We start from the raw sequence: 27488 nt of genomic DNA, 5'->3' as shown, positions 1-27488 counted from the left end.
TACTTCAAGTTCTTGACAAATGAAATGTAGCTCCTAAAATAGCTATGTCTAATACAAAAAGTAGTTTAGATGCATTCTCACGACAAATACAGTTGTTATCTCTTGATTCCATCTGATTAAGAAAAATACATTAAACTGAACTCAAATCAAACTCCCCAGCAGGTTTCACAAGAAGTTCACATTATCCAAAAGGATACTGAACATTATCAAAAGGACATTATTAAAAAGGATATATTACTAAAACTGTGTGACCCAGAAAAAATCTTGAGTCTTGGTGTTTGTAACACAAGTCGAGCACAAGCAAGCTTTCAAGGAGTGATGGCACTAATAGAGGAAGAAAAAATACACCTCTTCGTGAATATTTGTGTTAAATTCATCGTGGATTGGCGACGCTGTTACTGGGGTTGGGGATGGACTTTTTTCTGGGTCAGTCAGACTTGGTGTGTCCAACAAAACTGTGGAGATAGATCCTGAATTCAGGAAGTCTTCACTGTCACTGTCCTTGCCTGGAGGGAGAGAAGATGGAAATTTGTTTATCTGACACAATGACCCTTGCTCCTATGCAATGCAGCCTTACTTTCAGGAGAGAGTACAATAGGAGAAGGGTGCCATCAATAAATGTTGCTTCTCAATTCAACCACCGCAGCACACTAGGGTTGGAGCACAGTGGAAATATGCATCTGACAGCAAAAGCCCAACCCCTCTTCAAAACACTCAGTGGGATCATTTTCAAAAAGCTGAATAAACTGGAGCAGTTATTTCCTGTCCCACGTCCTCAGTTTTCATACTAAGTACCTCTTTCCTTGTATTTACTAGGGAAAGACTAGGAGAGTCAAAGTCTGTGCTGAGAAAAAACAACCTGTCTCTGTGCTATCTTTAAGTTACCCATTAAAAAAAAACAGCCCACAGTCTAAAAGCCTAAAACCAGTTTTAAGTGACTGTATTACATTTAAAGACTGCCACAAATTAAGCACGTCTCATTTAATTAACACAGTAGCCTACATCAGCACTTGGCATCCTCTGTGCCCACTGAACGATTTGCCACATCTGAATTGCCTCACTACAACCTAAGGACTTGGATTTCCACACATCATAGTGTCACAGTTTTGACTCCAATAGGAGTTAACTGGTTCAAGACAAACAATGTTTTCTAAAAAGTAAGCAGAAGTCTAGCACTTGTTGCCAAAGATTTGATGCAAATATAAGCCAGGTTTGTTTACCAGATCCTTTCTTGCCCATTTGTTACCATCTACCCTTGAGGTAGAGGGCAGGTAGACTTGAGGTTTGTTTTAACATCTTCCAGTCTTCGAAGGCATGGCACTGTGTGAAAAAGCAATCCCCAATTCAAAAATGCTCCTCCTCCTCCATAACAGTAAGCACACTGCTTTGCTCTCATGACTCATGCTCTCCTGGTGTTTCTTTTACTTTTCTTTACAGGGAGAAAGGAGAAAGAGAGGTACTGAGAGCTGTTACACTGAACTGACAATGACCACCCTCAACCTTTATAACCTTTGGTGATCAGAAGCTCCTGGATCTGGAATGCTCCACCTTTGAATGTATGACGTGCAACACTGCATGTTACAGTGGCTGTAACACTACATGTTACATGTGTGTGTGCAGGACAGAAGAGATTACTAGGAAAGATGAGGAAAAGCCAGCCTGCCCTCCTATAACAGGGAAGGAGAATTATTCTGTAGCTGCTCTATTTGGCAGCTTGTGAAGTTTCTATTACACGCCAAAGACATGGTGTGTCATTGCAAATACAGTCTTGGCAAGATGTCCACTTTGCTACTTATATTTTTTGCAGCTCTTGGGTATTGCTATTACGGTGTGTGCAGCTGCTGAGGCAATGCTGGTTTGACTTGAAGGAACATGACTGCTCTGCTCAGCTTCCAATGCCTCCAAAGGAACACATGCAAGTGAAGGGAATGGTGAAATTTAACAGTTAATATAGTACCTAGCCCAGAAGAGTATTTCAAGAGGCAATGGAATGAGCACAGGAATTCACCACACTCAAACTAACTTTACAACAGTCAAATATGCAACGTGACAGTAGCAATTACTACTACCAGAGGAACCAAACGTTCAGCTGCATGGTCAGAAAAGTCAATTTACTAGTCTGCACTAGTTGAAGAACTGGCCTTTACTCTAAGAGGTACCTCCAAAGGTAAGTCTAAGATTTGATGTAACGCTATCACAATGCACCTACTATTTGAGTGGGAGTAGAGTTTATAACTTCATAAGCTGCACAGTACCTTTTTTACCTTGAGCCAGTATCACCATGTCTTGAACTTTCTTGTATCTATTCAGAGATTGTCGAAGCTCTTCTATCTTTCGATCCTAAAACAGAAGAAAATTGTGATTATGTTTTTTTCCTTTAGTAAATCAAAAATAGTAAATACAATTACTCAGTAGTTGTCTGTGAAACTAAAAGTAATGGGAGGCACGGATGGGGCAGGGTGCAGAATTCTGGTGTAAATTGCAGTCTCACTGAACTTCGTGACAGTGATTTGCAAGGACTCTGTGTGCATGGGAATAAATGCCCAGTTATATCCCCTTAAGAGGCTCCACAACACTTCTGACTGTAGAGATCCCTTGATTCTTACAAATTTAATTTTGTATTGAACTGTGACAAGTTCACATATGCAGTTTGTTTTTTTTTTTTAAAGAGATATAACTAAATCTAAAAAAATGATTACTGGAAAAAAAAAAAATGATTACTGGAAAAAATAATGATTTTACTACCTTTTCTTCATTTGCTGCCATAAGAGATTCTACCGCCTTCTTCATTTTCTGTACCTCTATGTCTAAAAGTTAAATGAGACAGTGTAAGGAAATAAGAAAAAAAAAACAACCCTAGAATCAACTCAGTAGTATCTGAAGCTAAATTTACAAATTAAGACATAATACAACCACTAACATTCTATGTTAGATGGAAATACATGGACTGTTTTTCTCCAAAACCTTCATTTCTGACTTTAACCAAGGAAATGACAAAGTTCATGAAATTACCTTACCTATTCCTCAGTTTCAAGAAAAGTGAAAGTCAAGAGTACAATTATTGTTTGAAAATCACTCAGTTCTTCATGAAATCTAGTAACCACAAAACAAGAGGTCCAAAATACAAAATACTACAACTGGAGCACAACAACGTACATCCTCATTACAACAGTCAACAAACATCCAAATGACATCTCAAAAACTCACTATACAAAGCAACAGGATTAACAAACATGACAAAGAAAGCATTGTGCAGTGGTGTTTAGTCGTAATTCAGTATGGATGTAGAAATGAGGATGGCACAAAGAAATGATGCAAGTATTTGCTATGACAAGCAGTCATGCTGGAATACATACTGTATTCAGACTTGAAAGAGATCGTGTTCTGTGTTTCATCTATAATCCTTATTTATGAGGAAACAGAACATAAATGTCTCCATGTATTTCTAACAGTCTATGTGGTTTGAATTTGGAGGTGTTCTGGACTACAGAAATGTAAGAATTGAAATAATCTCAATTTTCGCTAAAAATCTACTTGCAAAAATGAAATAAACTTGAAATGTCATTACAAACATTTGGAGGTGGGCAAATGCACAAGCAAGAAAGCATTTTAACCCCCTCAAATTCCTTAAAAAAACAAAAAAACAAACAGTGGGAAGAACACCCTTCTCCTTAATGAAAAACAAGCTGCCTTTCCAGATAAAAGCCATTTAGGCATATTGGGTAATACTGCAACTGATGCAGTTCCAATGATTTTCACCAAGTTCTGCTTACAGCAAATCTGGAATACTGGAATGTAATTGCATTTCACTAGGAGGCAACTGTTTTCTTTGTGTGTGCATTTTAAGGACAAAAATCTATGCACTCCACTTTGAAACAAAATTTTGTGATTCTCCATGAAATCAAATCTTTGTCTATTAGTTTTTCTTCTGAAAACTTTGTATTTCAAGTGTGATATACAGTAAAATTTGAGTATATGGACAGGCAAGTGTAACTAAGTGTTACAGATGACACAACCTAAGAGTGCTTGTTAAAGCAGTTTTACAATCACATGCAGAAAGCTCTTCTGGAATGCTTGTGGAAAGACATCAGAAACCTTACTTTTATCTTTGAGCTTCTTTTTACAATTTTCATCTGTGCAGAAAAGTCCATTGGATTTGAAATTAGCACGAAGGTTACAAAATTAAATAAACTTAACAAAACATTGCTACTTAAGGAGCAACTATTCCTCACATAGTATTGCAGAAGCAAACAGTTCATGGTTTTGCACTGCACTCTCATTGCTGATGTTCCAAACGACTCAGATGGTCTCCCTGCTGATATATGTCTACCTATCTCAAGGATATTTGATTATAGGTTAAAAAATAGGTGGAAACTTAATGTCTCAAAAAAAGCTTACATCAAGTTACTCTTAAGCTAACACTATGTGAAAGCCAGGAAAGTTATAATTAACGTACAAAAATTTGTTCAGAAAGCACAATCCATGGTTCATCATGGCAGAAGATCCCTCTGCTGAGCTATACTGAAAACTATACTACAGGTGAGAACCAAAGGGTAATGAAAGTTCAATGTATACAGCAGCCCCCAAGAAAGAAAAGCTCCATTTAGGTAGTAAAAAAAGCAATAAAGCAAGACCTTGTTCAAAATTAAATATTTTAAAAACAGGAATCACATTTCAGTGCTGTCACTTTTAGTGCTCTTTCAGAGTAAATTTTAAAAACAGAATTTTATTAAGTAAAATTTGACAACCTACACACAGCTATTTCTATCTCAGGTGAGAAATGAACAATCAACCTCTTGAAGCTGGATTTAAAATCTAGGACAATTATTAGTGAGATATGTTCAGAAATGAAATTTCAGCAAGTCAAAAACTGGAAATTTTTTTTTGAGGCCTTAAAGAAAGTTTTCTATTTTCGAATGAAGATCCTGAAATTGAGTTTCCTCCAAGTAAATACCAATTGTGCTTCTTCTTTGCAAGCAAATAAAAGAAGTACTTGACATTACATTTCTGAGCTAATTCAAGTTTAGTTAGGATTTAGAATTAACCAGTAGGCAAATCCAGAACCAATCCTCAATCCTTAGGGCTGGGGCCACACTGAATGTGTGTACATCATACTTAGGTTTACAGGATGGCTTTTCCTCTTCCTTAACAGTAAGGGGTGCATAAGCAAAGCCCAGACACAAATACTGTGGAAGATATATTGAGGAGGGAACTTCTTAGTATAAGCTTTCTAGAAAACTGGTTGGAATTCGTTTAAAGCTTTCTTTGTCAACATAAACAGTGTACTTTGAGGGACGATGCAAAAGCCTCATGAAGTAGTAACTAGGGATTACCAAGACAAATTCAATGTTGATCAAGAACCTATTCCAATGGTAGGTTCAGCAATAGCACTAAATTTGGTAAAAGAAGTAAACTAGAAAGATAGAAAAGTGCATGAAAATTGAGGATTTTATCTGTTATTTGCTGTTCACTCCCAGAAGCACCACCTCAGATGAAGTGACTGAGGAGGACATGCTGCCTCTGCACAGCCCTAAGAGCCTTCCATGTTCTTACCTCTGTCCAGTATTTCAATTCCTTCTCCTTTCAGCTTGCATACCAATTTTTCTTGCAACCTTTTTACCTCAGCTTCCTTCTGCTCCAGTTTCTCTTTCAAAGCTGATAGCTCATCCTGTAACAGACACAAAATCACTCAGTGACAGTTTCCGTGCACATCTGAGATGTTTTCAAAAATCAATTGCATGAAGCACAGTGAACAGCTTCTCAGACAGTGGAAGTGACTAAGGGCCCTCTAAAATTTACACTAGCTGAGGGGACACCCACCAAACTCTGCTTCTGAGTATCACAACAGACCACTGAGCTCTTAAGGGGGCAAAACCAGAGGACCAATGGACAAAAGTGTCTGTCTCATGAATTATCTGAAAAAAAGATTTTACATCTAAATTGAAAAAGTGTGAAGCAAAAAAGCAGTTTTCTTACTTGTTTAAACTTGCATAGACAGAAAAATTCAAGTGATGAGGCTGACAGCTAAAATTTACAGCACTTATTTGGATTTTTATAGAACATTTTGCAGGTTCAAAGTTGGACAATTATGGAGTTGTCCTCACGGAACAGGCTGAGGACAGTTTCAGAAACAACCGCCGCTTGTACACACAAATTGACTGTAATGCCATCAAACACAAACACATACTGAAAAGCAGTTCAGACAAAAACATGGAACCTCTGCCACAGTTTAGATTTGCCGATATAGCATTAGGAAAGAAGGCTTAGAGTTGAGATTCATGGGAACAAGACAGATGGTGTTTTGGGGGAGTTAGGGTATATTAGAGAAATGCTGTCAAATTATAACTTATATCTAACCATCTGCACCCAGCAAGAGACTGGCATGGATCCACGCATGTAGCTTTTTAAAATTTGAGTCAAATCCTATTCAGTTTAGTAAAATGTTTCCCTGGTGTCCAAAGATACCTTGTGCAACAGCATCATCAAGACAGGACCACCAGAGCAAAGGTACCCAACACTAAAAATTTAATTTGCTCCATTTGCAAACAAAACAAGACTCAATTTTGGCATTTATAGCTCCTACTTAAGTGTTAAATTCTTTAAGGAACAAATCAACTAGAATACTGTGATGGCTTAGATTTTTCTTGAGCTTCCCTCAAACAATCTATTACAAATACGCATGGAAGTGATATATGTAACCCAAACAATGGCCCAAACAATTCTCCAGTGCTTCAAGTTGGTACTGATTTTGATGGGATTTCTGACAGTGTAAGACCTGTGCTTCTCCAAAACAAGACCCTTTCTTAGTCATATGAAAGCTGTGGTAAACCCAGGGGAACTGGAGTTGCCTGTAATTGTTGATGCTATGTTATCTGTCCTCGATTAGAAACATGATATGTAAATTAACATTTGGGAGAGGGGACACTGAAAGAGAACCACTGTTTTCTAGCTAGTTTTCATGAAAAAATGTTCTCTTAAAAAAAGTGAGGAAAAGTTCAGTTTGAATATTGGAGGTAAATTACAGAAGATGCTGCTTTCCCTTGGAAAAGGAATGAACTTAATCCAAGCATAATTAAACTATGAACAACCCATGCAAACTTCATGACACTAAAATCCTCTCCCATTTGATATAAAAGCTTATAAATCATATCTACACTAAGAGCCTTGCAATCTAATGAGAAAGGGAGCACTGCATATCAACACACAGCAATCAATGAAGAACAGAGCACAACAGCACAATGCAAGACAGACCATAAAATTGTGGAACATGAAGGATTCGAAACAGGCCAAATGTTACCCATAAACTACTACACCTTTAGCATCTGGCATTTTTGCTCCATCCGCTGTTTTTCATACTGCATCTGACCCACTTTGATTTTCATGCTAGAAAGTTTGGCCATTAAAGACTGGTAACAGAGATAGAGGAGTGAGAGAAAACTAAAGACAGAAAAGAGACAAAGCTAAATGGCAAAGAGAAGTCAGAAACTTACAGGAACAAAAAAAGTGCTACAATCATTTATAGGGAATGTTTTCAGGAGTGGCTGATTTTCAGCACATTTAGGAAAAAAGAAACACTCAGCTTTGGTCTCAGCCATGGCTTACACACCACAACTGGTATTATTTGACCTACGGGTGAATCAAGGGTCTAAGCAATAATATATTTACGGTTACTGACCAGCTGTGTAGTGAGTTATCCTTTACAAAAAATGTCTGGATCTGAAAACCACAACATGACATTTGGAAATAATCCTTTCCAGGTTTTGTTCGATTTTCTAAGTGAGCACCATGAAACTCCTAGGCCTGAGCATGCTCAGAATTTTGCAAGGTGCAGGCAAGGTCTGGGGAAAAACAGGAAGAAGTTCTAAAACTTGTGACTTGCACCCATCTCTGCATCTTCCCCTCAGCCTCACTTACTTTGGTTGTTTTAAGCTTTTTCTCGTACTGTAGTCTTTCATTGTCCATTTCTCCTACTCTTAATCGCAATTCATTTATCTCCTGGATCAAGTCCTGAGTGAAGGAAAAAACAAGACCAGAAACAAGAGGGAAAAATCAGTAAACAGAGTGACAGTTGACTAGGCATGCTTTGGAGAGACCGTAAAAACACAACAAGAGTAAGAGAAACTCCAATCACCCAAATTTATAGTTAAGCAATTCTCAACTTTCTGGATTTCCAGGGACCCTATTTCTCAGTTTCTGCATCACTGCACTGAATACAATAGGGCAAAGGAAAAAGAAATCAATTGCAGTTGCACTGCCTGTGCTTTTGACAAAGAAAGGCCTCCAGTCTGCCAAGTTGTTCAACTGCCTTTTGAAAATATGAGAAGATTACAGTGTGAATCCAAATTTCTGTCACTCAAATGAGACCTTCTGAGCGCTGAAGAAAAGTGCCATCACTGGTTTCTCTACGCTCTAAAGCACACTGGTTAAGCATCAGTGCTGCCACTATTTCTGAGCTTTGCAAATTCAACCTGGTTTAGAAGAAACTTGGAGTCACCACTTAGAGCCACGTGAGCTCTTCAGAACAGTTCAAAGTCCTGAGCCTCCTCCTGGAGAGACCTACCACATTTGGACATTAATTGCGAGCATTCTCTTCCTGCAGAGGGTAACTGAACGCTAAGGTCGTGTCCCATCAATGTACAAAGTCCCCATCCTCCAGACCAGGAAACAGAGTAGGAAGCCTGTGCAACAGCCAGGATGGAGTGTTTTTCCATACAATACAGAGAATAGGAGCTACAGTTTTTGGGGAAAATCACCCCCTCTGCTCTGAGGGGGAGCACATTACCAGAAAGCTGTGGCTTTTGCACAACTTCAAGACATCCAGCAAGCTTTTGTTTCACATTTATTGCACTGATCTTTCATTTATGTATGGATCTCAGATAAGTGTTACACTTGCAAGTTAAAAAATTAAAAATAAAAATCCATTCCTGAACAGCTATTGTAGTGCCTTATCACTAGGAAACAATTCTGAAGAGAAGATTAACTCTTTGGGCACCCTATAAAACAGAAGTGGACTCAAACTGCTGCATAATTGTTTCCACACTACCAGGAGTTGTGTGGGTCCCTGGTAATACCTTCCCACCCCATTCCATATTTTCCCATCTTAGAAACCTCAGGTTATACAGGCATAATGAATCTGATAGCGACCAAGCAGAACCTGTATCTCCTTAGCACAGTCCAAGCTCAATTACCACAACTACAGTGAAAATGTAGAACATTTGAAGATGGTAATAATAATGACTGCTACTAACGTATGGGCCAAGGTTAACTGTATGAGCTTCAATAGGGCCAAGTGTCGGGTCCTGCATTTTGGTCATAACAACCCCAGACAACCCTACAGGCTTGAGGAGGAGTGGCTGAAAAGCTGCCTGATGGAAAGGGACGCTGGTGTACTGATGGACAGTCAGCTGAACGTGAGCCAGCAGTGTGCCCAGGTGGCCATGAAGGCCAATGGCATCCTGGCTTGTATCAGGAATGGAGTGGTGAGCAGAACTAGGGAAGTAATCCTGCCCCTGTACTCTTCATTGGTGAGGCCTCACCTTGAGTGCTGTGTTCAGTTTTGGGCACCTCAGTACAGAAAGGACACTGAGGTCCTGGAGCATGTCCAAAGAAGGGCAACAAGGCTTGTGAAGGGCTTGGAGAATATGCCCTACAAGGAGAGACTGAAGGAACTGGGGCTGTTCAGTCTGGGGAAAAGGAGGCTGAGGGGAGACCTTACTGCTCTCTTCTAATACCTGAAGAGTGTTTACTGAGAGAGCGGGGTTGGTCTCTTCTCACTGGTGACAGGTGAAAGTTGTGCAAGGGTAAGTTTAGATTGGATATTAGGAAACACTTCTTTTCAGGAAGGGTTGATAAGCACTAGAATAGGCTCTCTAGGGAAGTGGTTGAGTCACCATCCCTGTATGTGTTTAAAAACTGTTTGGATGTGGTGCTCAGGGACATGATTTAGTGGAGGGTTATTCGAGTTAAGGTAGTATGGTTAGGTTGTGGTTGGACTCGATGATCTTTAAGGTTTTTTCCAACCTGAGTGATTCTATGATTCTATGTATGACTAATTTTGATACATCTGCAATTCCTTACTGATTCTTCAAACCACAACTTCTATAAATCACATCACTCAACTATAAATACACACAAATGTCACTATTTAACTGAGTTGTTCCTCAACGGTGCTAGATGCTAAAGACCTCTAACAAATCTACATTTCCAGGTCTGAGAGTTAGTTTTGACACTTGACAATTTGTTCCAGATTTTCTCCCCTGCAGCCATCACTTTTGCTATGCAATGATCCAATGTCAAAATATCCTACACATGGCAATAGATGCTGAAGTTGTTGCCTGCATAGTTCTCACTTGAACTACATGATTTTTAAAATATTGGAGGGGGAGAGGGAAATCCATATTATCCATATTCAGTTATCTATATTCAAAAAGCCATAGTGAAGCAATGAAAAAACCCACAAAATTATTCTCCTTTTTTGAAAAAAATAACACAGCACAAGATTAACAGAAGTGTCAAGATACACTCATACTGTCAGAGAAGCAGGCTTATACTGCAACCAAGAGCATGAAATCCTGGATTGGAAACTAAAATCTTCTGTTTAATATGGGCCTTGCATAACTGAATCCTTTATCACTGGCAACTGGTCACCAAAAATACTGTACAATTCACCCAAGGGCTAAACAGAACTAAAGAGGAGTTCTAATAGCATGCTTTGCCCTAAAAATACTTTTAATTACTCACCTTCATATACAACAAGAGACATCTCTCATGTCTTAGGTTATCTAAAGCATGGTAACTATAATCACATTTTTTCTCAGCTTTTTTTAGGCATAAAGTCACACTGAAGATTCACCAGGCTCCACAGAGACCCTCAACAGTACAAACAAGATGGCCAGGCTTTGCATAATTAAGCAGAGGAAAAAGAAAAATACTAAACAGCCCTGCCTCCCCTGCTGCTGAATCACTAAAAAGCATGCACAGTAGTCCTCTTTTGATCCAGAGACAGATCCCTCCATGCAAACAAGCAAGTTTTTCCTTGCGTGGACCCACAACTGTATCTGATGGGGCTGATATATGGACTCCTATTTCCAAAACTCTTTTCCATCCCTGATTGCATTACTTTGTGTTCTCCATTGTGGAGCCAGAGAGGCACAAAAAAGCACAGGCAATATAAGACTTTGAGGGTCAGAGGCTTCCTTACTGGTACTGGGAATGCAAACTATGTTCATAATGCTCCTCCACTGAGAAATTCACCTGCACAAAGAAGCCTGGTAGTGTTTTAAGTTATGAAGAATTCTCCATGAGTAGCAAATTTAACCTCTGGCTCCTGCTTCAAAGACCATGTCTGGTTATGGACTCCTCCCTAAATAAACTCCCTAATATATTTTCTTACAAAAACCAAGCCCAGCTCAGACTGTCCATGCTTGTTATGGAAAATAATCCTAGTGTCTGCTGAGAAAGTGGAAAGACTGGAATGGGTTAAAGAACAGATCAATTATAAATCTCTATAACTTATACAATTAGCTTTGAAAAAGCTGTGTATTTGAGCATGTAGACAGGAAAAGTCCTAGAGCACAAAGGAAAAAAGGCTAAAGATCTAGCAAAGCATTTTTGTAGAGGAAGAATGGTGAACATAAGAAACCTACCAAGCTAGAAGGGGAAGTTGAAATGAGAAACATAATTAAAAACTGGATGACACGAAGGATTTAATATGAATGATAATTGATAACTTCACTGGCTAACATGTAGGAACCTGAAAGGGAATTAAAAAACACAGTAAAGTGAAAGGGTCAAGCTTTGTCCTTTGTGGTGACTTTACAGCTTCTCCTCTTCTAGAAATGAATGACATCTGGAACACCTACAATATGAACATCAGACGTCTCAGCTCATTTATAAATCCTCAGAAAAAAAAAAACAGAATTTGAAATTTTCTTCCCTGGCAGGCTCCAACATACCTGACAAGGGTATGTTACCCTTGCAGTGAAGCACAGCCTAATTCTTGGAGTTTCCTGTAAAAACTAAGCTTGCCAACCTACAGTCTCTGCGTTTCTAGCTTCAAAGACAAACAAGGGTCAGCTGCACAATCCAAGGGGCACAGAGGGCAAATGGCTCAGGAGAGTGCTTCCAAGGATGGCAGCTCCAGGCTGCAGCTCTGCCTGGCACTGCACAGCTCTGGGCCAAAGTCAGGCTGAGAAGAATATCTGCAAGTCCCTTCTGTGGAGCTGAGATCTGAAGTGAGGCTTCAAAATGGCCTCACAGAGTCACCTCATTCTTTGTTACTGAAAACAAAATTTCTGCCTTTTAGCATGTGCAAAGGCACGTGTGTTGGCATGTTTTCTCCCCTTGCAATGGACACAGTTTGCCTCAAACAGACATGCCTTACTCAGAAGAAGACAGCTGCAAGCTGGGATGGAAAAGTGCAACGCACTCACACAGTTATATTTAAAGTCATCCTAAATGCCACTTGCCTGAAAACCTGAGGGCAAGAATGAAAAACTCTTTAGGGAAATCTTTCTTTGTAAAAAACTTGGTTTACCAAGCCAAAGGGGATATTGATTTTATTTTGAGATACAGACGTTTTAACCTTAAAGATGAATACCTCCTTTGTCTGGCAAAAAAAACAAACGAACACAAAGCAAAACAAAAAACATTCCCATGAATGTTCTGATAATGCGAAGCACACACACCTTTCATAATTTATTTCACTGGTTTTCACTCACCTCTGTATCTCTGAATCTGTCCTCATAGTCCAATCTATCCTTCTCTACAGACGTAAGCTTTAGCTTCAGATTGGAAATCTCTGCCATAAGATCCAGCTTCTGAGTTTCAAGGGAAGTTCTGCTCAAAAGCTCCTGATTCAAGATAAAGAGGAACAAAACAGAATTATTCATCCAAGGGGAAAGAAATCAGTCATTTATTTCAGCAGCTAAAGGCCTCTTTCAGGAGCAAACCGTCATACACTCTGCACTCCCTGAAGCACTGGACACAGCAATTAACCATTTGACAGACTCTGGGCAGCTAGGATGCAGCTGAGATCACTGGATCACTATCACAGGTTGGCTGCCAGGCTGAGAAAAAAGCTTGTCTGTCATCACAGTTGCCCTGGGCAGCAGGGAGCTTTGAGGGGAATCCACCCATCCTGCCAGAGGCTTTCATCCGAGTCTCTTTGAAGTTCAGTGGGGAAAGGCTCAAAGCAGAGCAGGACTGGATTCCTGCAGTGTAAAATAGCACTGACATTACTAAGTACAAAGACTTGAAAGCAAATATGGTAGAAAATTGTCACTTAGTTAAGTGTCATCAAGGAATACACCTTGAACTGAGGCACACCGCTCTTTCAAAAACAAAATGTTGTTCCCTAGGAGCAACAGACATGTGTTTGTGAAATACCTGCTGCAGCATCTCCTCTGTGGCATTCAGCTTCTCCCTGTGCTCCTCTAGACAGAACTCCAGATCCCGAATCTTTTCTCCCTGGGCCTCCACCTGGTCTGTAAGTACGCTTACCTGCACAACAGAGATAAAGGGCTGCACTTAAACAACCTGCACTAGTACAGTACACATCACCTAAAAAACTTTATGGGAGTAACAGATTTGCCTGGGATACAAAATGGAACCATGGAAGGAGATGGGACAGAGGAACTCTGCAATGGATGCAACGCATGGCAAAGCTGATGGAGCTTTCCACTCATGCTTATGGAAACTTCTGCCAATCTCCTGGTTGACACACTGCAATTTTTCATCTCCCCTTCTGACTCATCCTGACAGTTTTTGCAAGAGTTGCTGTTGCATTTTATGGCCAACAATTTTATCTTTGCCTGTGACAATGTATTGACTAAAGCTCCTGCCTTAGCAACCAAATTGCTAAACTTCACCAAATGCCAGCTATTCTGCTTTCCAAGTGATCACACACAGTACAGCACAGTGTACAGTTTCTCCCTTTCACACGGCTTCTGAATAAACCTTACATTTTTAAACCTCAAAATTTTATTTTGAGGAAACCTAGAGCATCATTGGGAAGGATGGCAAGCTGGCTGGAGCACACCCTGATGCTTCCACAGACATCCCTCACGTTGGATGCGCATTGGGGATTGAAGCATGCTTGTATAGACAGAGAGGTGCCAGGTAACCCCAACACTAATGGCAGGAATAACCCAGCTGGCCAGGGCACCTGGGGCTGAGTTCCGAGGCGACCCATTGTTCAGACTCAGTGCAGCCTGACAGGACAGTAGAGTTTCTGAAGAGTTGCTCTTTTCCTCCTGCCCATCAGCAAGCCCCTGCAGCTTTAGTCATCTTGCATGAGAAGAGTATGTCACCTGATATGAACAGCATGCAAACAGCCACAAAAAAACAGTGATCTTACAGATATATATGTGAGCCACCGGTGGTTTTACAGACCTGCTCAGCAGACCCACAGAAAGAAAGGCATTTAGACTTTTACTACAACCTAATAACGCATCTTAATCTGGCTTAACTCTCAGGTATCAGCGAGCTCTCTAATCATTGCCCAAGACAACATAATTGCAAATACGTCCTCAGAAATGTAATCACATAATACCAAAAAGTCTTATAAATGCAAGGGAAAAAAAAATCATTTAGGTGATGACTCACTTGCAGAACAAGAGATTCCTTATCATTTTCCAGACGAGCCAGCCTTTCTTGATACACATCTCCATTCCCAGATATGTGTCCATTAGTCTGAAAAAGACAGCAAATATCATATTGTCAGTTATTTCATGATAAGCAGCATTCTTCTGTACAGCTTTAAAATCATTCACTGTGATGTCATTCACTTGTCATTCATCAACACTGTGACACTTAGCACTGCAAGGAGGACACATAACATGCAGAATTATGATCCATACATAACTCACTGACAGCGTGGTTTACACTGATTAACACTCTCCCAGGATCAGACAAAGTTATTGTCTTGTACACTTCATCAGCTTCAAATGACAATCATAAATAATTTGCAATGGCAAACACTAACAGTAACATCAACACAGACAAGCTTTAGAAGCAACTGTATTATAATAATGACTTGACTTTTTCATCTGTGGACTCTCAATATTGATAACATTAAGATTTTCCAATTGAAAAACCTAATGTTATCTACACTTTTGAAGATTACTATTAGTATGCACCATTCAAGATTGGATTTAGAGATTCACTGGTCTCCAAAATGATACAAACCAAATATATTCTCAACAGATACACGACCACAGTTCAAGACAAGAGTTGTTCAGGGGCTTAGAGACGAGAAGGGAAGAATCTTCTGGTGAGCCAGTTCTGCAGAATTCACTTACTGTACATTCAGCATTTGTTAACAAAATTTGAGCTCAGTGGTGTAGCATGTCAAACAACACTTGCAGAGACAAATACCACAAGACATTCAGCAAGTGAACAAAATCAACTTAGAATCCACAAAATGCGCATTAGGCTTCTTGCAAGTCAAATGATTTTATTTTCTTTTTAAACATACAGTAAGAGACATCCTTTTATATCAGGCACCTTTTACTGGGTATGGGTGAACATCTGCATTCTAAATGCAACTCCTTATAGAGCTGCCTGAAGCTAAGGAGAAACAAAAATACATACTAATGCTATCACAGTCTACAGGAATCAGCAAGTTACTTTCTTTCTCGAGCTGGGAGAAGGATTTTCCTCTCTCCATATTCAAAGCTGTCTCAAAGCCCTTTGTGATGTATGCCACAATAACGTCTCAGCTCAAGAAAGAAGTTCTTGTTCCCATCATTGCACGAATGTGTGGTGTGGTTGATACGCCCGAGGGACGGGATGCCATCCAGAGAGACCCAGACAGGCTAAAGCCATGGGCACAAGTGAACCTCTTCAGTTTCAAGAAAGCCAAGCGCAAGTCTTACATAGCAACCTCCACTGTAAGTACAAGATGGGGGATATAAGGATGAAGAACAGCTCTGCTGAAAAGCACTTGGGAGTACTGGTGGATGGTAAGCTGGGCATGAGCTAGTAATAATGCCCTTGCGGCCAGACTACCAACCATATCCTGGGCTGCATCAAAAAAAGCACAGCCAGCAGGGTGAGGGAGGTGATCCTGCCCCTCTTCTCTGCGCTGGTGAGGCCTCACCTGGAGAACTGCATTCAGATGTGGAGTCCGCAGTACAAGAGAGACATGGACCTGTTGGAGTGCGTCCAGAGTGCCACAAAATGATCCAAAGTATCTAAAACTTCTGAGGTGTTAGACATCTCATTATAACATATATAACATATATAACATGTAACACCTGAGATCAGGCTGAGAGCTGGGGCTGTTCAGCCTGAAGAAGACTCAAGGGAGACCTTCAGCATCTAAAGGCAGGATATAAGAAGGAAGGGGACTCTTAGGAAAGGTCGGTTGTGATATGATAAAAGAGAATGACTTCAAATTAAAAGAGGGGAGATTTAAGATTTGATATAACTAATTAGTTTTTTTACAGTAAGAGTGATAAGGCATTGGAACAGACTGCCCAGAGAGATGGTGGATGCCCCACCTCTGGAGACATTCAAGGTCAGGCTGGATGGGGCTCTGAACAACTTCATATTGCTGTAGATATCCCTATTCATTGCAGAGGAGTTGGACTACATGACTCTTCCAACTCAAAAAATTCTATAAATTGTTTAGAGGAGACTGTGAAGCTGTTCTGAAATTCGGCATGCTCAGCACTGAGACTCCCACTGACTTTGAGGGGCCCTGGCCTTTGCTTAATGTGCAGTGGAAAGAACTAAGCCAGTGCCTGCGATGTCCCAACTACCCTGGCAGGAAAGGCTGATCCCACATACGAGCTGTGCGCAAAGCTCAGGCTTCTGTTTGTCTCCCTTTCAAGCAGGTTGTGCCCCCTCATGCTGTAGAGCATGTCTCAGGAGACTGGCTGGCTGAAACACCTTTTCTGTATTATATGCTTGAGTTTGGGCTGGAGGGAGGAACTCCTTTGTGTGAAACTGGAAGAACGAAACGCTCAATATCATCAGCTGAAGACTGGATGCAAAGCAAATAGGAAGAGATATCAAGTGTTTGAGCTCACCTTAGCACTATTTTCAGGTAATCGGGCTGTGTCAGACAGCTTTTACATTAGTAGCAAATGGATCTTCCAGACACGCACGTGTAACTGTCACAAGATGACCACAATATCTCCCCTGAAATCATCAGAGCTACTGCAGACTAATAAAGGATGCTCCCTGAAAATTTATACCAAAACCTCATGCCATAATGATACCCTGTACCTGAATTATTTAGCAGCAAATACCAGGCCTTCTGACCATCCAGAAACTAAACCAATGCACAAGTAATCTACACCTCTGAATATGCTCAGAGTATGAGTGCTTTTCCCCTGATCTCTACCAGAATTTACCTCGTATCATAGTTTTCCCATTCAAGATCTTCAGGTTTTTTTAACACTTTAAATTAAGGTGAAGCAAATCAAAGAGCTTCCAACATAAACTTGTTAACAGCTCAGGTAGAAGATTATGCTTTAAATCTTGTGACTTGACTTCCACGCATACTACAAAAAACAGGTTTTTCTGTACTTTTGTCATTCTGTGTAGCTCTCTGGTAAAGCCTTTCAGTATCAATTTCTTAGTCTGAACTCTGTAACACAGAACACATTTATCAACAAAGCATGTGTCTGTGATGTAGAAAAGGGATATTCAGTCCCCACTGCAAGCAGGGTCTAAAGGTGCCCCAATTCTGCTGGGGCTCACACCAATATCCTCTCCAAAGCACAATGCTCAATTCCCCGCCTCCCAAACAACTCAGCAGTGCCCTAACCACTGAACCTCTTTCTACTTCTAGTGTGACCAGACACAAGTTATCTCAAATCACAGACTGCGCGAAGAGGTAAATACTGGCTTCACACTACAATGCAAATGTCTTTACAGTGCTGTGAAAACCGATGAGGCGTTAAAGCGGAATGTTAGTCACTGGGACAACATCTTGCCATGGCACCTTTGTTGTTAAACTCCATTCGCATTCCTCAAAAAACTCTTTTTTTTTGTTCAGCATATTGTTCCTGATTTTATTTGAATTATTTGGAGACAGAGTTCAGGACACAGTTGCACTTTGCCAACAGAAATGGAGATGAAACGCTAAGAGCCCTGGAAAGAACTGGAGTAAAAGTTGTTCTGCCACAAAACCAAACAAAAATATGTCTTTACATAGTAAAGTAGTAGTAGTGCGCTCTGCATAAAAGCTGACCTCCTGTAGTATACTGGATACTGTAGTGTACTGGATATTCCTGTAGAATACTGGAAACAAAACATTGTGTACAACCCAACATCAGGTTGTCCTTCACTTGAAATGTAATTAACTTCTCCGTAATACCTGAGATTGACTTAACATCAGAGCACATCTTAGCTGTGACAAGGCAGTCACTGTCTACAGTCATCCTGGAGGAAAAGATGACAGCAAATGACAACGCAGAGAGGCCACCACATCAGTGTTTTAGAGTAGCAGCCCCAGCCCCTTCTGTATTAGTGCAGAGATCAGGGAGCATCATGCAGTGGACAACAGCTGCCCAATGCTCTATCACATCTCTCCCCTGCTCTGTCCTCTCCCAGGAAGAACAAAGTTGATGCCTGGTATGATTTTCCTTCCAGACAGAGAAGGAGGAAGAGAGGAGATGACAGAGACCAGCAACCATCGCATCATGCACCTACTAAAAAAATAAAAATAAAAAAAGAGAGTATTTGATTCAACAGCAACTGTAAAGAGTATTTGGGGCAGCTGGGAGTTCTGTACCAAATGTATACTGTCAACAGTTTACAAGCTGTGGAAGACAAGCTTTTCCATTTTCCGAAGAAGATTTTTTTTCATCAGCAATTTAGAATTTATCTTCAACTAAGTGGTTAGACTTTGCATGTGTTTTCAATTTAGGGATTAACTGCATAGCACTGTATGGGAAGAGAATGCAGATTTACCAATACAATCCTAAAAACAAAAGAGCAATTATCACAATGCCACTGAGGCTTCTCAGAAGTTTAAGGTTAGGCATTTACCTAAAACGCCTTACAAGATCAGATCCAGTGCACTTAAAACTCTGCAAGATCAATCCATTGCTAATCTGCTGTGTATTTGTAAGCTCTGTCTGCAGACGTGTGTCAAAACCCACACTAATCTACGAAGTATTATTCCTATAATAAGGAGATGCATCACAAACTTTCACAGTTTGCCTGTCCTCAGTCTTCAATCCATTTTTCCTAAAATATAAGCTAACATTCCAAGCCACAGAAAAAGTTTCTAACAGCAGCCTCTGTAAGCATTCTAAAACAAACAAACAAAAAAACATTAAAAAAAAGTCTTACTTGCTGAATTCTCCTTTCAAAAATAGAACCCAGTTTTAGCTTATGGAGCTGATTCCTTTATTATCCTTCATTTTCTTTTCTGCTTTTGAGACAGCATAAGCAGAACAAGTCACACTGTTCTCGCTGAAGATGCAAAGCTGATTTTTCTAAGAGGCACTGCCACTCCACAGAATTATTCCCTTGTACAGCAGATTGCACAGTTCTGACCACCAAGCCCAGTCAACAGTCGGGCAAGTGGGCCTTCCCTGACATCTCTTTCCTGACCATCTGGAGTTAAATTAGAGCTCATTGACATGCTTAAGTTGTTCAGATTGTTATAACACACATTACCTACACTTAGCTAAGCACAGCTACCATTGCTTGGTCTGTTTTCTCAGTGTTGAACCAGTTTGCGCGCAAGCCCATCGCTGCCCTCTAGAACCTGCACCTCCCCCTGCAGCCCGGTCCACATGCTGACCGGCATGCTGAGGCTTTCCCAAAGTTCACAGATAGATCCTCCCTACAGGAAAAGCAGTGAAAAGAAAAAAAAGCACACACTTAAAATCTCTGCATTGTTTTTTCAAGCCTTTCAAATAAAAACGAATTCTGAAAGAAAAACAGATTGAGACAGAGATTTGCTGCGAGGATTACCTGAAACATTTTCTAAATACAAATAGCACAGCTGTTGAATTGCACTTGAATTGAAAATGCAATCGTCTCAGAATATTCTGTTTCTCCAGCAGCAGCTCAGCTGGTTTCTTGCCCAGGAGAGACAAAACGCTAACTCCCTGACAGCACTGCCCAGCTATGGCTCATCACTGGGAGAAATGCAGGAGCCTGAGCAAGCAGAGATACCCTACCTTATTTAGCCAGACGCAGTGCCCGTGGATGTCCCAGCTGTACTCCATGCTGCTCGCAGCTATCCTCATGCACGGAGGGATGTGAGCGGCCGTGGCAGGCAGCTGAGGTACAGAGCAGCAGGAGCAGCGCCCAGCAGTGCTGTCAGGGCTCCTCCAAACCCGGACAGGGGGTTAATCAAGGGCAGGGCTCCCCGTCTCACCAGAGCTGCAGGAGAAGGTGGCACCAGTCGGGAGATGTGGGAAGCGGAGCTCGGCTGCAGCGCAGCGCTCCTCAGGCGGAGCAAACAGCTCCTTCAGGAATTAACACATCAAAGCCCGGGAAACTCAATCCCTCTTCTGCCAAGAGGAGCTGGAGCCTCCTAGGTCTGCCAGTAGAACAGGGACCCTGGCATGCACACCGCTCCCTTCTCCCTGCTGCAGGACAATCAGGAGAAGGCTTTCTCTTCTCGATAGGCTCTTAATTGTGAGATCGGGAGAAGCACATGTAATTCATGTGTAGGTGCCAAGAAAAAGAGGAAGGAAGCAACTGACTAACTGGTCCCAGATGTTACCAGTGGCTTGTCTCAAGTTTATGCTGTACTCTAAACCATGTAAAATGTGACAGTAATAACCAATGTTCACCCTCACATTTCAGTCCCAATGCACCCAGTACCTTCAGCAGCACAATAAATCCCAACTATTTTTGACTACTAGAGCCTAGCTCTGCAACTCCCATGATTATCTAAAAAAGCACAGCTTTTAATATGAAAAATGAACGTTTACTACTAATGTTGGTAGACTAAAAAGTCTCAAAAACAGGAATGCTGAACAATCCAGAATAAAAAAGTAGAGCAGAAGAAGAACAGCAGCTGTGCTTTTCAAGCTAAACAGATGTGTTCTGGATTCAGAATGGTGATTTTCGAGTGCCGTACCACTGGGGCTATCTTGCATTCCAGTGCAAGACTGTACAGGTTGTTCTCACCGCTGATAAACTCTACCAGGCATGACAATGCCATGCCAAGACATGCTGATAATGAACCCACATCATCTTCCAATATTAAAAGCACACCAGTCTGGACGATCATTCTTATCAAGAAGCATTTCAAGAGTTTTCAGAGGTAGATTTCTCATGAACAAAAAGTATTACCAGGAGGCAGTTTATAATGACAGACTGGTGGAGTATCACAAGGCTCCTTTCATTCTTTAGCTAAAGGAGAGATATCAGACAGGCGCTTGGTGATAAAACCTATGTGCCACACATTACTTTCAATAGCTAAACTCAGCATAAGCACAAGCCGAGCCAAATGAATGCACTGCACGCCCACACTAAGACAATCAAACAACAAACTTTGGTTTGAAGACAAGATGTTTCCATGAATAAAAAACATGGGATGACTTCTGGCTAACCAAACCACTTTCACCACTTGGGAATCACCCTGTTTTCCAGACAGGCTAGTCTATCTTTGCAAGACTACAAGCTGTGTTTATCCAAGCAGGAAAACTTCCCTCTGAAATGCAATAACCTCGGTGATTAACTCTCACTACACTGAAGAAGAACGGACTTTTGAAAGAATGTCAAAAGCTGAGGATGGTCTGTGAGATATCACTCTGGATTGCACAGGTTCACAGCTCACACTGTCATCCCCAAGCGAGTTGACAGCATTCTTTCAGAAATCTTTGAAGGCCATTAAGTTTCTCATTTTTTTTTTAATACTCTCATCATATTCAACATACAGTGCCACAGAGAGTTAAAGTTAAAAATCGCAGCTGCACTTGTTGCTATGGACCACGGGGAGTTTTACAGAAAAAGTCACAGAATACCTGGAGTTGGAAGGGTCCCACAGGGATCATTGAGTCCAAGGACCACCCAAAATTCAAACCCTATGTCTGAGAGCAGTGTCCAAACATTTCTTGAACTCTGGCAGTCTGGGGCTGTGCCCACCGCCCTGTGGTGCAGCCCCTGTCCCTAACCCCAGCTGCCCCTCCCCTGACACAGCTCCATGCCGTTCCCTCGGGCCCTGTCGCTGTCACACAGAGCAGAGCTCAGCGCTGCCCCTCTGCTCCCTGTGAGGAGCTGCAGCCGCCATCAGGCCTCCCCTCAGCTCCTCTGCTCTGGGCTGAGCACACAGAGGGACCTCAGACCCTCAGGAACTGCCCATCCACATTTACCTATCACCCCCCTTTTCAATAAGACCTATCTGGTTTCCTCTTTTCGGAAAGGTCGATTCAATAAAATGTATTTTTTTTTAAAGTGGGGAAAAAATCAGAAATAAAACTGTCTTGCTTATTTCAACTGAAGAGGAACTGCAACAACCAGAAGCAATTCTTTTGAGAATTATTCTTCAAGAAATGAACAGATCAACTTCCCACTGTTGGCATTTCCAACAACCCCAACACAATGGGCTTGGTCTTGCAAGAGGCAGAATTTCAATTGAGATGGTCTTGTTACTGGTAACCATGTTACAGATTGCTCACATGTCTATATCCAAACCAGAAGCTCCATAACCAGACTACAGCATATGTTTTATTAAAGCACACATCGGAATATATTATGCATTTCTGTTGATCAGAAGCGATCTGAAAAGCCCCAAGACTTTGGAATAGTTGCGATCTGGAAATGTGTTTCACAGCTGGTCCCCAGAGCAAGCATATAGTCCTAGCACTTCTGAGCTTAGAAAAGGCTTCAGTTGTTTTCTAGACTTTGAAGAAATGGCCTCATTTCCAGTTTAAGTTGCAGCATTTACCTGCCATCCATTTGTACAAGGAGATGTTTGCAGGGTTTCAGCAACACAGAGATTAGTTTTCAGCTGTAAATGGACAACTGGAAATGACATGCTGCAGTTAAACCAGTTTATTTGTGCAAGACAATGCCGCAATTACAACTTCTCTGAACTCCCCAGGGGAACCATCTGATCACTCCTCCTGGAAATGCTCTGCCAGATGTCCGCGCTCTGTACACGTGCTCTGGTGTCACGTGGCCATCTGGCATCCACTGGTTAAAAAATTCAGGATAAGGCACTACAACTCTTCAGTCCTTTCTGAGTACATGTCACAGACTTCTCTAGTACTACCCATGCACACAGAGAAGAGCAGAAAGGAGGTCACAGTGGCACAGGGACAGAAGGCAACTCATTTGGACATGGCAAACTTGAATCCTCTTCCTTATTTTACAGAAGCAAGAAACTTCAGAAGACTGTTCAGACCCTTTTCCCAACTAGGGCATCAGCAGTTTCTCTCTGGAGACCAGGAGAGGATTTTTCTCTTGTGACACACTGTTTGGCAGCAGTGAACACTATTTTTGTTTTCCTTTGAGACACGAGAGACGTGGTTACAGCTTTGGATGGGACGTCATGCACCAGTTCTAGCAGTTTTGAATAGCCTAGTGGCTGCAACTTTTCATGCATTGAGGATTAAACCAATTTCACACCAGGGAGGTGTTTTCCCTTCCTCTGTAAGAATGGACACTGCTTCAGAAAGCCTTCCTGCAAATTGCCAGGGCAGTTTACCCAACACCTGCTCTGCTCGGATAGGGACGGTGAGACTGTTGGCACCTATAAATCCCTGGAGCAGAGTACAAAGCTCAACTTTCAGTTTTTCCTACTTGGGGTTTTTAAGGATGCCAGAGAAAATCAAGTAGTAATTTCAGGCAGACTGAGGAAAATAGAAACAATAGTTATTTCCTGCTGTCTTTTGCAGAATTATTTTCAGTACTCAGGTGGCTGTAAGCTGAATAGCATAACAGAGCCCTTCCTCTTTCCAGATTCAGCTCACAGCTGCAATGAAAACCATTACTGCCTCACCAAGATGCGGTGATCCATGTCAAATGAGTCTGAAGGATCTCATTCCAGCTCCTAGCAGCCAGGCACCCCTGAATCACACATTTGCAGCCCCACAGGGCAGTGCCTGCCTTTTACCTCACTAATCTCAGCAGACACTGCAGCTGTTGGGCTCCTTTACTCCAGAATGGGAGTAAAAGCTAAACCAGCATGGGAGACCAGCATTTCTAAACAGTGGACTACCAATAACTATGCACTCCACGGGGAGAAGTTAATTTTCTAAGACTGTTTATGTAGCACGTGAACATTTATTTTTCAAGGCCATACTTGCATGAAACCTGTGAAGCCTCTTGACTTCTTCTCCAGACAGAGCAGAGACTAGTTACAGCGATGTTCACTGCTGTATGTTACAGGAGAATGAAATGCTGATGCTAGCAGGATCTCTGCATTTTTCAAAGATTTGACTGAATGTCACTTCTGCCTCCTCCTCCCCCATCTTAATAATGTTGACCGTGATACTGACAGTGGCGGTGAGAGCCAAGCACCACTGGAGTCAGTAGAAAAGCTCTTGTGTGTTTCATTAAGTTTGAGGTACTCTGAAATGAGTAGTTCAAAGCAAAATAAAATCATTTTAAAACAACAACAACAACAAAAATAGAGCACTCTCCCCTCAAATCTTTTCACAAGAGCTACATAAGCTGTGTCACCCTGGTTCCCTCTCTGTCCCAGGGTGCTGCACCCAGCTTGCATACCGCTAGGTGGCACATCAGGTCTCTCCACGCCAAGCTCATGCAGCCTGATGCCCGGTTGTGCTCTTCAGGCGCAGGCTTTGCAGCAATGCTGGCGTGGAAGCACGTTGGGCTGAGGTGTGGCATGCTCTAGCTGAGCACAGAGATAAAATCGAGAGAAAAATGCCATCCCATGCTATCATCCATAGCCCCATGGAGACCAAGTCCCTTCTGAGGGGAAGCATCACATCCACCCTGCAAAGGGAGAAGGTGATTGGCAGCTTCCCATGTTGACAGCCACCAGTAGTAGCAATGCATTGGGTGCAACACAGAGCCACCACAGCTGGCCTGTCCAGCATCAGTCAGGAAGCCTCAAACCAGCAGCATGGCATCACTTTGTCCAAGGCCACATGTGTCAGAAGAACAGACCAGAGCACTGCCATAGGCAGATATGGTAATACGATATGCAGAAGCGCACACCCTCAGCTGCCATAACAGCTGCAGGCTGACTTAAACCCTGAAACATAGCTTCCAGAAAGAAGCCTTGATTTCCAGTGTGAGGGCATCTCTGAAATCTATGCACACACATACGCCACTAGAGCAAGGCAAACTGCCACAATTTGAGCACAAGGACTCGTTGGTGGCCCTGCTAGGATGTCACCAGTCACAGGACACACAGAGGCAAAACCAGTCAGAGCTTAGACAATGATGTCATGTAACTTGCCTTTTGATGAACACATGTTCTTTCCCACTGTACTTTTCACATAGCCTCTATTTTTAACTCTATTTGATTTTTGGGAAAACCAACACGTAGGGAGATAACAACCCTACTTGGTATATTTTGGTGTATTTTTAAAACAGAGATGACAAAAAGTTGTGGATTTACAAACACAGAAAATATAAATACTGTTTGGTTTCTAGGTTAAAGGGATGCTGAGCTTTTATCACCCACTTCTGTTATAAATCAGGTAAAGAAACCCAGTAACAACTCCGGCCCCTGTAGAAAATACAGTGCCAAAAAAGCTTTTTAGTGAAAAGTTCACATTGAGAGCAACATTTTTTTTTTTTCCATTTATGTGTCTGACTCCTATAAAAATGCCTTTCCTCAATCCTCTGAAACAAAACTTAATTTACTGAAAACTTTTTGCTCACCAAAGCGAGGCACAGTGTACATCAAAGAAAACAAAGGCCAAGTCACTGCACGAGGTATTGGGCAGCAGCTTTTCTGAGACCCCACAGCAACACTTCCGAAACAAAGCCCTGTAAGTTTGGTTCTACGAAACCAACCCAAAAGCTTCCAACAGCCCAGCATAGAACACGGGTGAAAGAAAGTGAGACCGTACCATTTGACTTTGGAGCCATTCAATCAGAGCCTCTGCTGTTGAGTCTGGGACCTGGCAGCGCAGACCCTCTTTCTCATCTGCCTCCATCATCTCCAGCAAGCCCCGCAGGTCCTCCACCAGGTGCAGCGCCCGCAGGCCCCCCATGAAAGGAGAAGTGGGGGACTGGCAGTCAAAGATGCCATTGGAATATTCCAGCGCCTTCGAACCTGGGTAGAGTAAAACCACACAGTGAGGCATAGGATAAGCAAATAGGACAGGCAGCTATGGGAGACCTGCAGCAAGGATTAGAAATGTCATGTGGCATTTGCTGCTGGCGGGAATTGATCTTAAACTCAGTGCAAGTGCTGCACTGTGCCCCCTCCATGCACTGTGCCCTGTATCACCTTGCAACTTGGAGAGGGGTAAGCCCTTGCTGACACGTGTTTGGAGTTTCAACATCTCTGACAGTTTTAGTGGACAGAAGGAGGTGGGCTGATCAGACAGAAGACACGTGGCACAAGAGTGCCCAACAGCTCAAAGCATAGGCTGGGCTGCTGCACTCAAGGATTTTGGAGGCTGAAAGCACTGCGGAGAGAACAGGCTCAGCTAGTAATGCTCTGAGTCACCCTGTAGAGGCTGCACGACCCAAGTCAGACACTGATGGTTTTCAGAGGAAGCTGTGCTCAGTACTCTTCATGCAGAAATTTGTTTCGCTGCTCCAGTGCACTGGAATTTTGTTTTACTTTTTCAAGAATAGAGACATATGAAGACAAGTAAAAAGACGAAATCACTTCAACAAGGAAAAAAAAAAAAATAAAGTTCAGCAGCTAGACATGTTAGCACTGATGTTGCATGTTAATAAAGAAAATATATCTCTTATTTGCATAAACTCACAGTATTTATGTTTGACCTACATTAAAAGTTGCTGCACGCTATGTAAGGAAGGAAACTACAAATTCAGGATTAAAGTTGATTTTAATAAACCCAGCTAATTCCAACTAGAATTTCAGCACATCGATTTGTGGCCTTAATACTGTAAAGCCTCAGCACAATGAGATGTGCTCATGACAGAACATTAGCTTTTGTACTGTCAATTTTTGGAAATTACAGAGATATGCCATACATGCCCTGCCATGAACCTTCATTCATCTCATCTACGAAGCCAAAAAAATGCAAGCATAATTCCCTTCAGAAAAAAATAGAGAAAAATCCCCACAAAAGCATAAGAGCTGATATCCTTTTATTATATCATTTATTAGGTCTGCTCAGACACATGGATAAATTAGGTCTATGGTAACTCAAACACCTCAATAGCACTTTTTTTTTTTTTTTTTTTAATATTAAATCTTATCCTGCCATAACCAACTTAGGCTCTTGGAAACACAGATGGCGCTATCTGATCCAAATACCAGTATCTACTTGTGGAAATTTCCAAAGTCACAGCTTAAATGTATTTTTAGAGGTCATTATGATCCAACTGAATCCACTTCACACATGTGCCTGCTATATGTTATTAATACTTTTAAGAAAACTGCA

At 41.6% G+C, this 27488-nt stretch overlaps 1 protein-coding gene across 16 annotated transcripts in view; it reads right to left on the bottom strand.

Moving 5' to 3' along the window:
- Positions 1 to 27488, bottom strand: part of PPFIBP1 (PPFIB scaffold protein 1) — a 103457-nt gene that overhangs the window by 21680 nt on the left and 54289 nt on the right. For 5 of the 16 annotated variants that reach the window (XM_085232114.1, XM_085232129.1, XM_085232147.1 and 2 more), the window contains exons 4-14: positions 25974 to 26179; positions 14605 to 14691; positions 13387 to 13500; positions 12720 to 12851; positions 7915 to 8007; positions 7314 to 7406; positions 5554 to 5668; positions 4101 to 4133; positions 2746 to 2807; positions 2256 to 2340; positions 349 to 506 (exon numbers count right to left, since the gene is read on the bottom strand). In XM_085232114.1, the coding sequence (XP_085088240.1) occupies positions 349 to 506; positions 2256 to 2340; positions 2746 to 2807; positions 4101 to 4133; positions 5554 to 5668; positions 7314 to 7406; positions 7915 to 8007; positions 12720 to 12851; positions 13387 to 13500; positions 14605 to 14691; positions 25974 to 26179 (1178 nt within the window). Of the gene's footprint in view, positions 1 to 348; positions 507 to 2255; positions 2341 to 2745; positions 2808 to 4100; positions 4134 to 5553; positions 5669 to 7313; positions 7407 to 7914; positions 8008 to 12719; positions 12852 to 13386; positions 13501 to 14604; positions 14692 to 19938; positions 19963 to 20147; positions 20412 to 25973; positions 26180 to 27488 lie in introns of those variants that run through there. The other 11 variants (XM_085232170.1, XM_085232179.1, XM_085232229.1 and 8 more) reach the window with 9 other exon arrangements.

The sequence above is a fragment of the Meleagris gallopavo genome, chromosome 1, assembly GCF_905368555.1.
Source record: "Meleagris gallopavo chromosome 1, MGAL_WU_HG_1.1, whole genome shotgun sequence".
Lineage (NCBI taxonomy): Eukaryota > Metazoa > Chordata > Aves > Galliformes > Phasianidae > Meleagris > Meleagris gallopavo.
The sequence above is the reverse complement of the archived record's forward strand: the minus strand, read 5'-3'. Positions and strand labels throughout refer to the sequence as shown.